Raw genomic sequence first — 12,397 nt, 5'->3', positions numbered from 1 at the left:
TCTGTGCCAGTTATATGCCCTTTGTTGAAAATATACAAGCTTCTCATCACGAAAATTGATTTACTGCTTGCTGCATATGGAAGTGGTTTTTATTTCCTCTTCTGATGAGATAAAGTGTTTACTTTATAGCAGGAATTCCACAAGTTATTGACCGGAAAGTATTATGTATATTCTCAAACATAGATAAGTTATTTCCACTTTGGCGAAATGAAAGCAACAATGGCAAATGGAAGTCTTTAGCTTTGAGCTATTCTATGGGTTTACTATGGGACAAATATTTCATAAATTTGCCTAAGGCCATATTGTGAGCATAATGCGTTCGGAATTGCATTCGTCTTTTAAGGAAAATTCTATGTGCTACCTGCTAATCATTCATTGTTTTCATCCGACTCTTCTTTGGAAAGGCATTTGATTGTCATATTTACCCAACTGCGCATGATTGCAATGTTCCCTTTACAAAATTGGATGAGGTGAAAAGGGTGGAAGCTAACCGATCATATATAGCATCACCTCTTATTACTGAAAGCACATTGAACCTTGACATAAGTAAAGGGGCTGACTGAGTAACAAGTTCTTGTTTAAGTTACTATGGTGGTCTCATACAGGTAAAGAGTGTTTCAGTTTGCATATGCTGATCAAAATTTTGGTCTATGAGTCTGGATGAATTTGTGTTAGGAGAGAATTAATCATTATGCAGGAAACATATAAGTTTTGTTGCGACTTTGTGAGGTTTCAGAACTAGCTTCTCCTAGCAGGATTCGGTTAATTACTTTTGGTCAAGGGAGGGCGACTACTGAGATATGTAAAGTTTTTAACATTGTTCCACTCATCTTATAAGATGAGAGTGACTCTTTTTCCTCCGAAGTGGGATCCATTGTATAGGTTTTGCGTCTTAGGATATGTAGATGCGATTCTGTGGTTTTGTTCAGTGAACAGAACTCCAGATGCATTATGTCTCGCTGTGTTATGCATTCTGTGTTTTCTTCCCATGGCATTACCTCTCAACTTAGAAGAATGCATGCTTTATCTTCTTTGTATGGTATATTCCCAATGCATTGTTTATTGTGTTAGTGAATTGCCATCTGTGTCGTGCATTCCAAGTGGCTGGTTCTCCCAGAAAACACTAGCCCTGTTTTTTGATCATCCATTGAAAGTACTCGAAGGCTTTTGACAGAATTGTCGATTTTGTTACTTCTGTATGCATTTCCAAAAGCTCAGTGAAAATGGGGACAACAGGTGGAAAATAGAGTGTGTTCACTTGCAGCTCAATGGAAGCATATATATGGGGGTTGAAAGATTTTTAATTTTCCTGCTTACTACGGAAACAAATATGTATAATGAAGAGCCAGCAAGGTCACCAGACAAATTGCACATAATGTATATTTAAAGGGGTCATTACGTTCTATCAACACTGGGGATCGCTGAGGGATCAAAACCAATTTTATGCTCTTATACCACAAGCAGAAAAGCACATGAACAATAAAGAAAAACACAGTTAGCAACTCTTAGTCCTATTCGATCGAGCACATGTATGCAGCCACCTACTTAAAAGGTGAGCGAAACACACCATAACATCAAATAAATGAATATCTCTGTTCAAGTACATCTTACATCACTTGAAATAAGATACATTTAATTTCTCCTCCAACATTACTTGTACCAATATGTTAGACAAAACAAAAGATGCATGGAACAATCTGAATAATACAACAACATTTTCTTCCATCTATCCTAGACAAAAAAATATGTGCTGCTCAACCAGAAGGGCAGCAGAAGGGCCAATGCCAAAAAAAAAGCAGAAAAGAATAAATAAAAATAGGAAGAAAATGAGACTCCTGCCAAAACTACCACAAATTCTCAACAGACTGCTCAATTTTATGTTTGTCAGTTCATAAGTTTCATAAAAATTTACAATTTAGTTCGTATAATCTTGTAGTTTACTGCACCAGATTTCTGTAGCCAGAATATGAGCATGAGACTATGGTATAAATATCCTAATTTAAACCATGTCTTTTTTGAGTTAGAACTCATTTATGCTCACAGAGTGCAGAATCCGAATGAATCCAGTGACACCGAAGGTTTGCCTCTACAACTAAGATGTAGCGCGCAGAGTACCTTAAGAACGTTGCTATAACTTTATCTGATTCAGATGCTCAAATTCCTGGCAGTCTGCTCCAATTTCAGATAGAGCAGAGAAAAGTTTTGGTACAACTTTTGTAAGCATTAGCTTGAAACCGAATGAATTTGAGGTCATATTAGTGCCGCTTATAGAAGCATCCTTTGCAAGCGAGCCAATCAGGTGACCTTTCATATAAGCATCACATGCCTTGAGAATATAACGACCACGCTTCCTAAAATGCTCGATAACAAGCTCTTCAAAATCCTGCAACCAATTGTATATCAACATCAGATGGAATAAGACCATGCATAAGTCCCAAATAACATTGATGCATTAGGGATAGTGACCACTACAACAGTTTTATAAGAGGAGAAAGATACAGAAAATTGACAGAAGCAATAAATTATTATATGCTAAGCAAGAGAGAGAACTTGGTAGCTGTCTTTTGGAAGTTCAATGTCACTAGAGTTCTTCATATATTTCTAATGATGTTCAAACTAGTTTTATTCTCAACATACAATTTGGTTGGTTCAGAAACTAGGCAGAGCAAAATCAATCCCATTGCCCTCGAAGGGTGATATTTTTACTTCACGCATGGTAGTAATGCTCATCTGTTCCACTATACCCCACCAAAAAGAAACAACTAATATAAAAACAAAACCATAAAACAAATAGGAAGAGGGGGGAATGTCATTAAAAGAAATTATAATTGATAATGTGGCCACAGAGATCCCTAACAAGCAACTAGGCAGGATGAGAAGCTAAATTTTGATTTAATCACCTTTGGGGGCTTCCGCATCAGATACATCATTGTTTTACAGTTCAACAAAAATGTATTCTCATTGTAGGACAACGAATTTTTCTCCCCTTCAGCTGTTCCAACTTGTTTATCATATCCCGCCTCGTTAAAGTATGGCTTGGAATTTAGTACTAGCCCCTGAAGTGAAACCAGGACCTGAAGAATGCTTGAGGTTGAAGGGTCCCAGACCTCATTTCCTCTACCTGTCCAGGTGTTCAAAAGACTCAGGCAAACTTTTCCTTCCTCATATAGATTTGGATTTATTCGCCATCCTCCAGAGTGATAGTATGCCGACTATAAAGAAAAGACGGTTATCTGAGTAAAGAATGCAACCAGTATCTAACTAAAAGGGGTTTAGAGCATCAAGGAGAAGTTGAGATTAAAGATGCAAACAAGCTAATCTTGCAACCTTTTGAGAAAGAAATTCACTAAAACCTACAGAAATAGAGGTTTCTTACTGGTGGAACATCTGGATATTCTGGTGGAAGGTGAAAATCAAAGAAGAAAAGCCCATCCTGGTAAGGTGTCCCATAAGCTCCAACAATCACAGCCCTCAAAAGATCCATTCTGTCTTCATAGACACGTACATAAATGCCCTCTGTTCAACAGTGCTTTAACTTTTAATGGTAGCTTCTAATATGTTTCAGCATGATAACAAGAATTAACATGTCATAGATTAGGAGAAGGGGCAGAAGCATACCAGGCAGATTATTTTGAAGAATGTGCCAATCTTGTTGGACTTTTTTCAGCCACTTCCTAGCAGCATTGTTCTGCAAATTTGTACAAGTGCTTAGTAACTAAATCTCAAAGATATAAGGGAAAAACATTTGCCAGCATACAAGGGCCAAAAATAAGAGAAGTTAAGGAAGCAGTACTCGAATCAATCACATGCATAATTTCTTTTCTGATACTGCATTATCTATTTGAGTAGAGCTACTAACCTGTCCCTGTGCACCAAGAAAGTAATGATCCAGGGGATCTCTAACAATGTCGAAGCCTTTGAATCTTGAAATACACTCTTCATGTGGACGAGCGTCTGATTCTGATAAATGTAAGTTACATAGAGTTTCTGCAATTTCTAACAGATCAGAGGCCTCAGCAACTTCATCTTCCTCCCCTTGTCGACCAGTAGTTAGCTTAGAAAGTTGATTGTCAATATCATTAGGTTTCTGAGAGCTGGATTCTCCATCAGAATCTCTATTTGAGGTCGAATCATGAGGTTGAAGATCATCTTCACTTTTGGTTAAGTTCATTTGATCCGACTGCTTCCGTCCCATTGAAAATATTCCGGAGGCTAGTCTGGTCATAAAACCAATTGCAGCCAGCGGAATTGAGAGAGCTCCATTCATCCCAGAATTTTCTGCAACAATGCTGTTATCTTCAATGTCGGCCTCGATGCCACCAGCGTCTTCTGTCCCGTTTCCCTACATCCAAATTTCACACAAATTGTATCAGATAAATTGGAGAAAAATTTCTATGGAAATATCAATCTACTGCTAATAAATAGATTTCAAGATCATCCTTCCACTTGCCTAGCGGTCCTTGAGACATACAATATCACAATTTTGATGCTACAAAGTGGCAGCATAGATCAGCTAAACAAAACACCATTTGTTTAGTAAAATTACATTTGATTTTTGGTTCGAGGTGCAATGCTGGTACCCGAAATGCTTTAATACATTAACTTAACTAATTTATCGTATTACATTGTCATTGATTTCAGTTACTTCTATTCAAAAGAACCCTTAGTAAAATCTTTTATTGTTAATCCCCTATAAACCTTCATACCTCTAGTTCAACCGCATAAAGATGCACATATAGTTCTTCAACCATAAAGGAATGTGACATTTACTTAAGATTTGCCGGAAAAATATTCTGCTAAGCAGGTATATCATCAGCTAGTTTCAGAATGTGCTAACTGAACTAACCATTGAAGAAAAAAAAATGCTGAACTAGGGCCAGCTTACTCTTCAAGCTATTTGCAGAGATAATACACATCATCATCAAGCAATTCTAGTGAGTGGCTTTACTGAAGCTCTTGGCTTGTTGACATTTCTGGTTGTGACAAATGAAGGTAATTAATAATAACGTATCCCAATCTAAGAACTGTTTCACACACTAGCCATGAAGCATTTGGCAAAACCTCAAAAGAAAGGATCTAAACATAAGAATTTGACACTGGCACAGCAAGCCTAAGATAATGAAGGTAATCAAATACAATGCTCTAGTAGTTTTACCTCATCAACATTACCCATGTCATCTCCAACAGTATCCATGTCATCTTCAACAGTTTCCCAGCTGGCAGCATCATCACTGGCGTCACTTCCAGCTGCAATGGACTCATCATCATCCCGACCAACAACATATATTGCTTGAGGACCAACCTGATATAAAAACAGAGTTTTTAAATGGAAACCAGAGTTAACAAAAACAGGAAAATCGAAATATAAGTGAAGAAATGAGTTATTAACAGGATATTGTCATCAAGCCGGGAGAAATATTACCGTAGATATCATCCCATCAGCCCATGTGACTTCTATGTCACCATCTTTTAGCCCTGTGATGTTCCCAACCCAAGAGAGATCTGAAAATTCAGTAGACATGTCATGAGCAAGCACATTTTCTGCATCCTCCCCTGGATGCTTCCCGTTTTCATGTTTCGATTCATCTGAGCTATTAAGTGGCATGTTTTCAATAGAGTGCACAAGGGATTCCATTTTGGCTGGCGAAACAATAGGTGACAGTCGAACAACTACATCTCCATAACAGTAGTCATAGTCAGGATGCCCCTCTAGCTCATATACACTTACCATTTCCTCTTTGTCAAACTCTTTGGGATCCTCTGCCCTGGCGACGGGCTTCAACCACCTGACACAAGCAGTTCTATCTTTTGCATTGACACTTTTTACAACCCCAACCCGTCTGGTTTCAACAGCCTCATCACTGTCAGCAGCCTTCTCCACTACATATTGTTCCGCAACAAATTCATGATCGCCTGGACTATCAATGGGAATTAAAGATGTGCAATCCAGGCCCTGTTTTATAGTGCCATCCTGCCAGATAACATCAACTTTTGTCTTGGTATTGATAATTAGAAGTGCTCGTTCAAAATTTTCTACTTTCTTCCGGGCTTTCTTGTCCTTTCGGACAACCACTTTCCGTATCTTTTTACGATGAAGAGGCCAAGTTTCATGGGCACCTTCCTTTGAAGCTGGCACTGAACTATTGCATAGTTTTTCCGCTGAGACATTACTATCTGATATTTCACCATTCTTGCACAAGGAAGTCTCTGAATCATTTCCCATCAATTTACTATTCCTAGTTGATTCCGCCATAGTGGCCACTTCTGCATCAGACTCGTCACTTACTTCAGTAGATTCAGGTTCATCTTTAGCAGTATCATGAGGATCTGGTTTTGATACTTCCTTGTTCAAGGTTGCGCATGATAACTCCTGGGATGACGGAAGTAGGCACCAATCACCCAACTGCCAATTCGTATGTGAAAAACAAGATAATAGTTTTAAATTCTTTGGAGCCTGCTCTTCAGCTGGAGTAGTGGCAGAGTCAGACCCGTATCCAGCAGAAGCAATCCAGTAAATGAACACCGATCCTACAGTTACCTTCGTCACCGTACCTTCCAATCGGTTGGCTTTCCATAATCCAGATAACCACCTTGAATTCTTGAAAACTGATGAAGAGCTTGCCTTCACACGTTGACCCGGATAATATGGAAAATGCCCATCTTCAAGGATGTTTTTCCCGACTGGTTTAAGATGCAATGGGTCCGCTTTCATCACTTTGCAAACAGAACCATCATCAAGCTGAACAGTCACATTATCAAAAACGGCTTCAATTCTACCTAGCCAGGGCCCAAGGACGACATGATCGCCAACGGTGAAATCTCTAATGCGCCTCAATTCTCTGGATGGTTTATCTTTTAGAATAGATCCATCATGTGTTAATAAATCGAAAGTAATATTGACATCAACCACAATACCTATTTGACCTGTTGGATCAGAAGCAGCGGCCACATAATCCCCATGTAAAAATCCTCTATCAACAACTGTCACATCATTAATACTCTCTGTTGTTTCAGACCCATCCATCCAAAGCACTCTAACTTGGTCAGCAGTAAGCGGACTGTGCTTGTAATCATTATCATCAGTATTCTCAGCAGCATTCTCAGCAGGGTTTTTTTCGTTTTCCACATCATCTTCCTCATTGGAACCAGCCTCACCATCTTTTTCATCCTCAACCTCATCCTCATCCTCATCCTCTTCCTCATCCTCGTCTTCATCATCAGTTATGCTGCTATCAGAATCTGAATCACCAGCCACTTCAGTCACTACCCCAATCTCAGTTTTGTTTTTGCTTCTGACAACATCTTGTCTATAGATGTATGAGACATTCTGTAAGTTCCTGAGAATCTCGCCAGCTTTATTTTCATAGTTCGAGTTTGGTTCTATAGTAGACCCACACGATGAAGAATCACCTTGTTCTGAATTCGCATTAGTAGTTGTAGGTTCATTAACATCCAAAACATCACAATGCTGCCCCGACCCCATCTGGTAAGCAGAAAAAATCCATTTAGAAAGTTGTGGGATAGATCGCTAATGTATGCGTGGACACACACAGAGTACACATTTTAACTACCCTATATTTAACAAGTCGGAAAGAAGGGTTCATTGGACTGTATAGAGCTTTTTCTGTTCACATGCCCCTGATTTACTGGATTAAGGGGTTTTATTATGATGCCATTTAACATTTTATCACGAAAATAAGTCTTTAAGATTTGAATACATTCATTTTAACAGATTTTTCACTTATTCTTATTCATTTCCAAATGGAGAACCAATCATCATGGTTAGGAACTTGCCATCAGAAAACAAAATAAAGACAAAATGCAGGCAAAAGTGGAACATCACAACCTGACGTTAAATATCCATATAGTTTTAATAACATTCTTCTTAAATGACCAACAGTATCATTCAAATGATCCAAAATACGATGCGTTAGCATCGAGACCGACAGTTGGATTTGAATGAATTTACACCAATTTTGTATGAGCCCCCATCTCATAGTCAATACAATATGCCAAAAGTAGTGGGAAAATCATCTGATACACCAACATTTCCTTTTCTTTTTTTTTTTTTTTAAATTGATAAACATATGCTAAATTGTTGACCTATAGCACTGACAAATTAAGAACAAAAGGTATTCCACTTTGGAAGGCACATGACCAACCTTCACAGGGAAATAAGAAAATGACATTTACAGATAATAGTGCAACAGATGCACCAATACCAATATTTGTGATTCCTGGAGAAGTTATGGGGGAGATTATGCTGCTACAGTCATTGCAAGTGTAATTATTCCATAAGCAGAATCACCTTTCTCAATGGCACATAAAAGGAACTATATCATTACAAATACGATTTAATGGAAAATCATTTGCAGAAACTCAATGACCACTGAAAATTTGGAAAGAGTTCAGAGCATCTTCAGAAAATGTTTTATTTAGCTCCACCGATTTAATTAACTGTGTTTCACTCAGCACACAGTAACCAAAACAAATCCCATCACTTACGATTTGAAACAGACACCCCTAACAACATCCCATTACTGCCACGGAGTAAAGAAACAATGAAGTAAGATAATTAGCATTTTAAAATTAAAACCCTGATACAGAAAACAACTAAATAAGTAACAGCGGAGCATAAAAGAAATCCCTAGACCAGCTCCAAACTCATTATCATCCCTTCAAACGAGAAGACAAGAATATATTCCGCCAAAACAAGATCAAATGAATCCTTGCATACACAAATTCTCACCAATGAGTCAAAAATAAATACGGAAAATACACCAACGAATTAAAAAATCGAAAAACGCGGATGTAAATAAATGAATTGATTGCGCATGAAATGGAGTGAGGAAAGTGAAGGCTATGATTTACCTTTTGAATTGGAGCTCAAGGCGAAAGTCGGTTGATTGAAAATAGAAAAACAAGCGCCGCTCCTCTGCGGGGATTCTATTCTATTAATTGCGAGAGTAAACGTTGTGTGTATATATATGTATGTGTATATATATATATATAGAGAGAGAGAGAGAGAGAGAGAAAGGTTATGGCGTGACAGGCTGAGCCGCTGAGCTTATAGGTAATAGGCTAGAGGAGAGCTGTGACTTTAGGGGCATTATTGTGATTACAGGCTGGTTGAAGTTGTGAGACTCCCCCTCCATCCTTCCTTCCTTTTATTATCTCTTTTTCTTTTTCAAAATTCAAAACAATTAAATATAACTAAACGTTTTAATTTAGTTTGAAGTTTTAAATAGAAATGTTTTGCTTTTATTCTCTCTTTTGCAACAAGTTTTTAGATTATTCACAAAACACACTTTTTAGTTTATGCAAAAACTGATGCTTCTAATAATAATAATATTCATCTTTTAATTGCAAGTAAAGTAAAATGCTTTCTTATACCATTGCAAAACGCATAACTTACTACCAATCTCTTACTTTTAGTGACTAATATTAATATCATATGAATAAGTTTAAGGTTCGACCCTCATTGAATATCTGCATTTATTTTATTTTATATAAATTATTGTAATTTATTCGTTCAATTGTTATATCGTTTAATTTATCCAAATATTGATATAATTATTACAGCTTCAAATAAGAAAAAGGCATCAGTTCCAATTGAAAGAAATTAAAATTTATAATTAATTTATGAAATATAATCTAAACTAATATATAAAAAGAAAGGTCATTTGCAATTATAAATGGCTGTTAATGACAATACTGTACAATTTTTTATTAAGTTAAAAATACCCTTCATAATAAAATAACTATTTTATTCAATTTTTTAATTTTTTATTAATTGATGATTTTTTTTTTATCAAAGTATTGGTTTATATATTTTATTTTTAATTATAATATATTTTTAAATGTAAAATATTATTTATTATATACACATAAAGCCAACATGCCACAATCATTAATTCTAAATAAAAGTTAAAAGAATTGAAATGATTTAAAATGTGGAATGATGGACATAAATTCAAGGAATTTTTACTAAAACTTTTAAATTTTTACTGATCTATCGATTTAAACATAATGTAAAATTAAAGGACTAGATTTGTAGATTTTGTGGAGTTAAGGGACCAAACATGTGAATGTTCCTATTCTCTGGATAAATGTGCAATTTATTGTTCGTAATTTTCTCACATTACCCTCGACACTGAAGAATCCAGCCCAAGCGCAGAGAAAATGATCGTCTGCCTCGCCGTCGTCGGCCACCAGGTGCCCCGCCGTCCTCCGGTTTTCACGTTCCAGATATGATTCTATCAGTCTTATAGCAATTGCTTTCACACATGAACCTAAAAACTCTTAATCATGATAACATATGGTTTGAATTTCTTGTGATTTGCAGAACAATCCGCTCTACATACAGAGTTTCACTGAAGCAGATGATGCCCTTAAGCTTCATCACATGGTTCATTGTTCTGTCGACGTCATTGATGAAAGAGGTTAATCTATTTATTAGATCCTTCCAATTTGCTTATTGAATGTGTGTTTTGTCGATAAACATCACTGACAGAGAAAATTTGTGGAAGAGATCAAATTATGTGAAAAACCAAAATTCCTGATTCACCAATGTTAGTCGTGAATTACATCAACTGTCAATTGCATTAATAACATGATTTAGGAGCATATGTATAAATGTATCTGATTCCGGCACATCTAGAGGCGGCCATTAGATGCACCAATAATGCAAACTTGCTGGAATTCATATCAGCATTAAACTCAGAGGAAAGTGGATTAACCAGAAACACATTGAACTAGACGTTGAAAAGGATACTGACCCTTTTTGGTTTCACTTTGGAGGTGATTTTTATAGCGTCGAACTGAAGAAGAGAATTTTCCAACCATGGAATGCTAATTTCATTAATTAGTTAATTGCTTTGTTTTCTTAGGGAAATCGTTGTATGCAGCACTTTCCCATGACCTTCTACCTGTAATAGTATGGCTGAATGGAGTTTTCTTTTGGTAATTTTCTATTATCATCAGTGGACAATCCGAAAAAGTCTGGCCCAACGATAAATGAGACGTTTCTTGGTTTGCTTTGTCCAACTGAAAACTACAAAGTGTAAGTACGAAGAATCTATTTTTCTGTAACTGTGGTTGAGAACAGGACTTCAGCTTACTTCCTCTTGCTCTCTGTTGATCATGATGCAATGTTTACAGGTACGGTTACTTGACCAATACCAAGGTGAAGTTCATATTGGTGACAACAGATCTCGATGTCCGAGATGCGGATATGCGAACCGTAAGTTTTCTACAATATAGATATGGACTTTATGCTACGTCAGACTCTTGTATTGTTTATGCATGAAATGGTACTTTCATCTTAACTTCTTTTTCCTACAATTTGAACTACTCTCAGCAGTAGAGGTTCTTAAAAACATTTTGGAAGACGTCAGTTATTGTATTACCTAACAGATCCTTCTCTTTTTGGCTGCTTTCGGGTCCTTAACAACTAATGCTGAGAGTTACCATCTTATGGATTGACCTAAGCATTTCTCTTGCTTTATTGAGATTTGGAGCTTCAATTCAAAACTCCAAATCGGTCTCTGATCATATTTCCTGCAATTTTTCTCTGGCTTTGTAGAATATACATCAGTTCTGACCATGAGCCTCGTTCTGTCCTCATTTTAGTTAAGTTTTATCTGATCTTGTAGTGAGAATTTTATGTTAGAATCACTCAACCTTGGAAATTGGAATCTGTTTAAGTTGCCAACAGTATGTTGTTTATGAGATCAATAAAACTTTCTTATTTTATTGATTCTCAGAATCCTACTCTTTCTACTTTGAATGTCATTTAGGTTGCTGCTTTACAGGCCCTTAGTGATGTTCAGTATCTGTATTGCGGCAGCTAACTTAATGCCTGTGTTTGTGGAAACTTCTACAGTTTTTCAGGAGGTTCCATGCTGCCTATGTGGATGCAGTTTCAAACCCATTTCATGTTCCGGGTAAAAAGATAACTTCCAAAACTTTTGCAGAAAGAGTCGCCACGATTGTCAAGTCATTTGGATTGACTACAACTGGATGATGCTGAAATACCATTGCCCATTTTATCCTATGCTGAAGCTTTTGGTTTTTCTTTACCCTCCATTTTTCGGCTGAAACAACACCCCAGCTTATCTCTCTAACTAAATGTAGAACAACCACCCTGTAGACGGGTACGATCCAATGATTTTGTGCATGTTCTGCAGTTTTCTTGTTTAGGTTGTGTAATATTTTAGTGTTAAATTAACCAGAAATCTTGGCCCCTGTTCGCATATGTTAAAATTTTGTGTCCAAAAGCTATTCGAAGCTGCAACTACTGTACTTGCTGGGGTAGAAATATCCGCTTGAACAGGATGTCTTAGCAAAGATAGAACTGAAAATCCTGTGGCCTTTGGAGAATACACCAGCGCGCTTA

At 36.9% G+C, this 12,397-nt stretch overlaps 2 protein-coding genes across 2 annotated transcripts; one reads left to right on the top strand and one right to left on the bottom strand.

Annotated features, from left to right (window-relative positions):
* Positions 1–1,532: 1,532 nt before the first annotated feature.
* Positions 1,533–9,102, bottom strand: LOC105173050 (putative ubiquitin-conjugating enzyme E2 23). Its single transcript, XM_088885958.1, has 8 exons — positions 8,872–9,102; positions 5,423–7,483; positions 5,156–5,302; positions 3,860–4,342; positions 3,619–3,688; positions 3,377–3,516; positions 2,901–3,212; positions 1,533–2,383 (listed from the first exon to the last, which is right to left on the bottom strand). Exons 2-8 carry the CDS (start codon positions 7,481–7,483, stop codon positions 2,129–2,131), a joined length of 3,468 nt encoding a protein of 1,155 aa, XP_088742084.1. The 5' UTR covers positions 8,872–9,102; the 3' UTR covers positions 1,533–2,128.
* Positions 9,103–10,077: 975 nt separating this feature from the next.
* LOC105173024 (uncharacterized) lies at positions 10,078–12,295 on the top strand. The gene is made up of 5 exons (XM_011094661.3): positions 10,078–10,215; positions 10,346–10,442; positions 10,984–11,062; positions 11,161–11,242; positions 11,885–12,295. The coding sequence occupies exons 1-5, from the start codon at positions 10,183–10,185 to the stop codon at positions 12,023–12,025; spliced, it is 432 nt and encodes a 143-aa protein (XP_011092963.1). The 5' UTR covers positions 10,078–10,182; the 3' UTR covers positions 12,026–12,295.
* Positions 12,296–12,397: the final 102 nt, after the last annotated feature.

The sequence above is a fragment of the Sesamum indicum genome, linkage group LG10, assembly GCF_026168435.1.
Source record: "Sesamum indicum cultivar Baizhima isolate 11 linkage group LG10, ASM2616843v1, whole genome shotgun sequence".
Taxonomy (NCBI): domain Eukaryota; kingdom Viridiplantae; phylum Streptophyta; class Magnoliopsida; order Lamiales; family Pedaliaceae; genus Sesamum; species Sesamum indicum.
This window is presented reverse-complemented; position numbering and strand designations above follow the sequence as displayed.

Excerpts from the sequence above, each read along its gene's own strand:
- LOC105173024 (XM_011094661.3), top strand. The coding sequence starts at position 10,183 with ATGATCGTCTGCCTCGCCGTCGTCGGCCACCAG. Across the intron at positions 11,063-11,160 it reads CCAACTGAAAACTACAAAGT|GTACGGTTACTTGACCAATA; the intron begins GTAAGTACGAAG and ends CAATGTTTACAG. Across the intron at positions 11,243-11,884 it reads GAGATGCGGATATGCGAACC|TTTTTCAGGAGGTTCCATGC; the intron begins GTAAGTTTTCTA and ends AAACTTCTACAG.
- LOC105173050 (XM_088885958.1), bottom strand. The coding sequence starts at position 7,483 with ATGGGGTCGGGGCAGCATTGTGATGTTTTGGATGTTAATGAACCTACA. Across the intron at positions 5,303-5,422 it reads CTGATGGGATGATATCTACG|GTTGGTCCTCAAGCAATATA; the intron begins GTAATATTTCTC and ends TTTTTATATCAG. Across the intron at positions 3,213-3,376 it reads AATATCCAGATGTTCCACCA|TCGGCATACTATCACTCTGG; the intron begins GTAAGAAACCTC and ends TTTTCTTTATAG.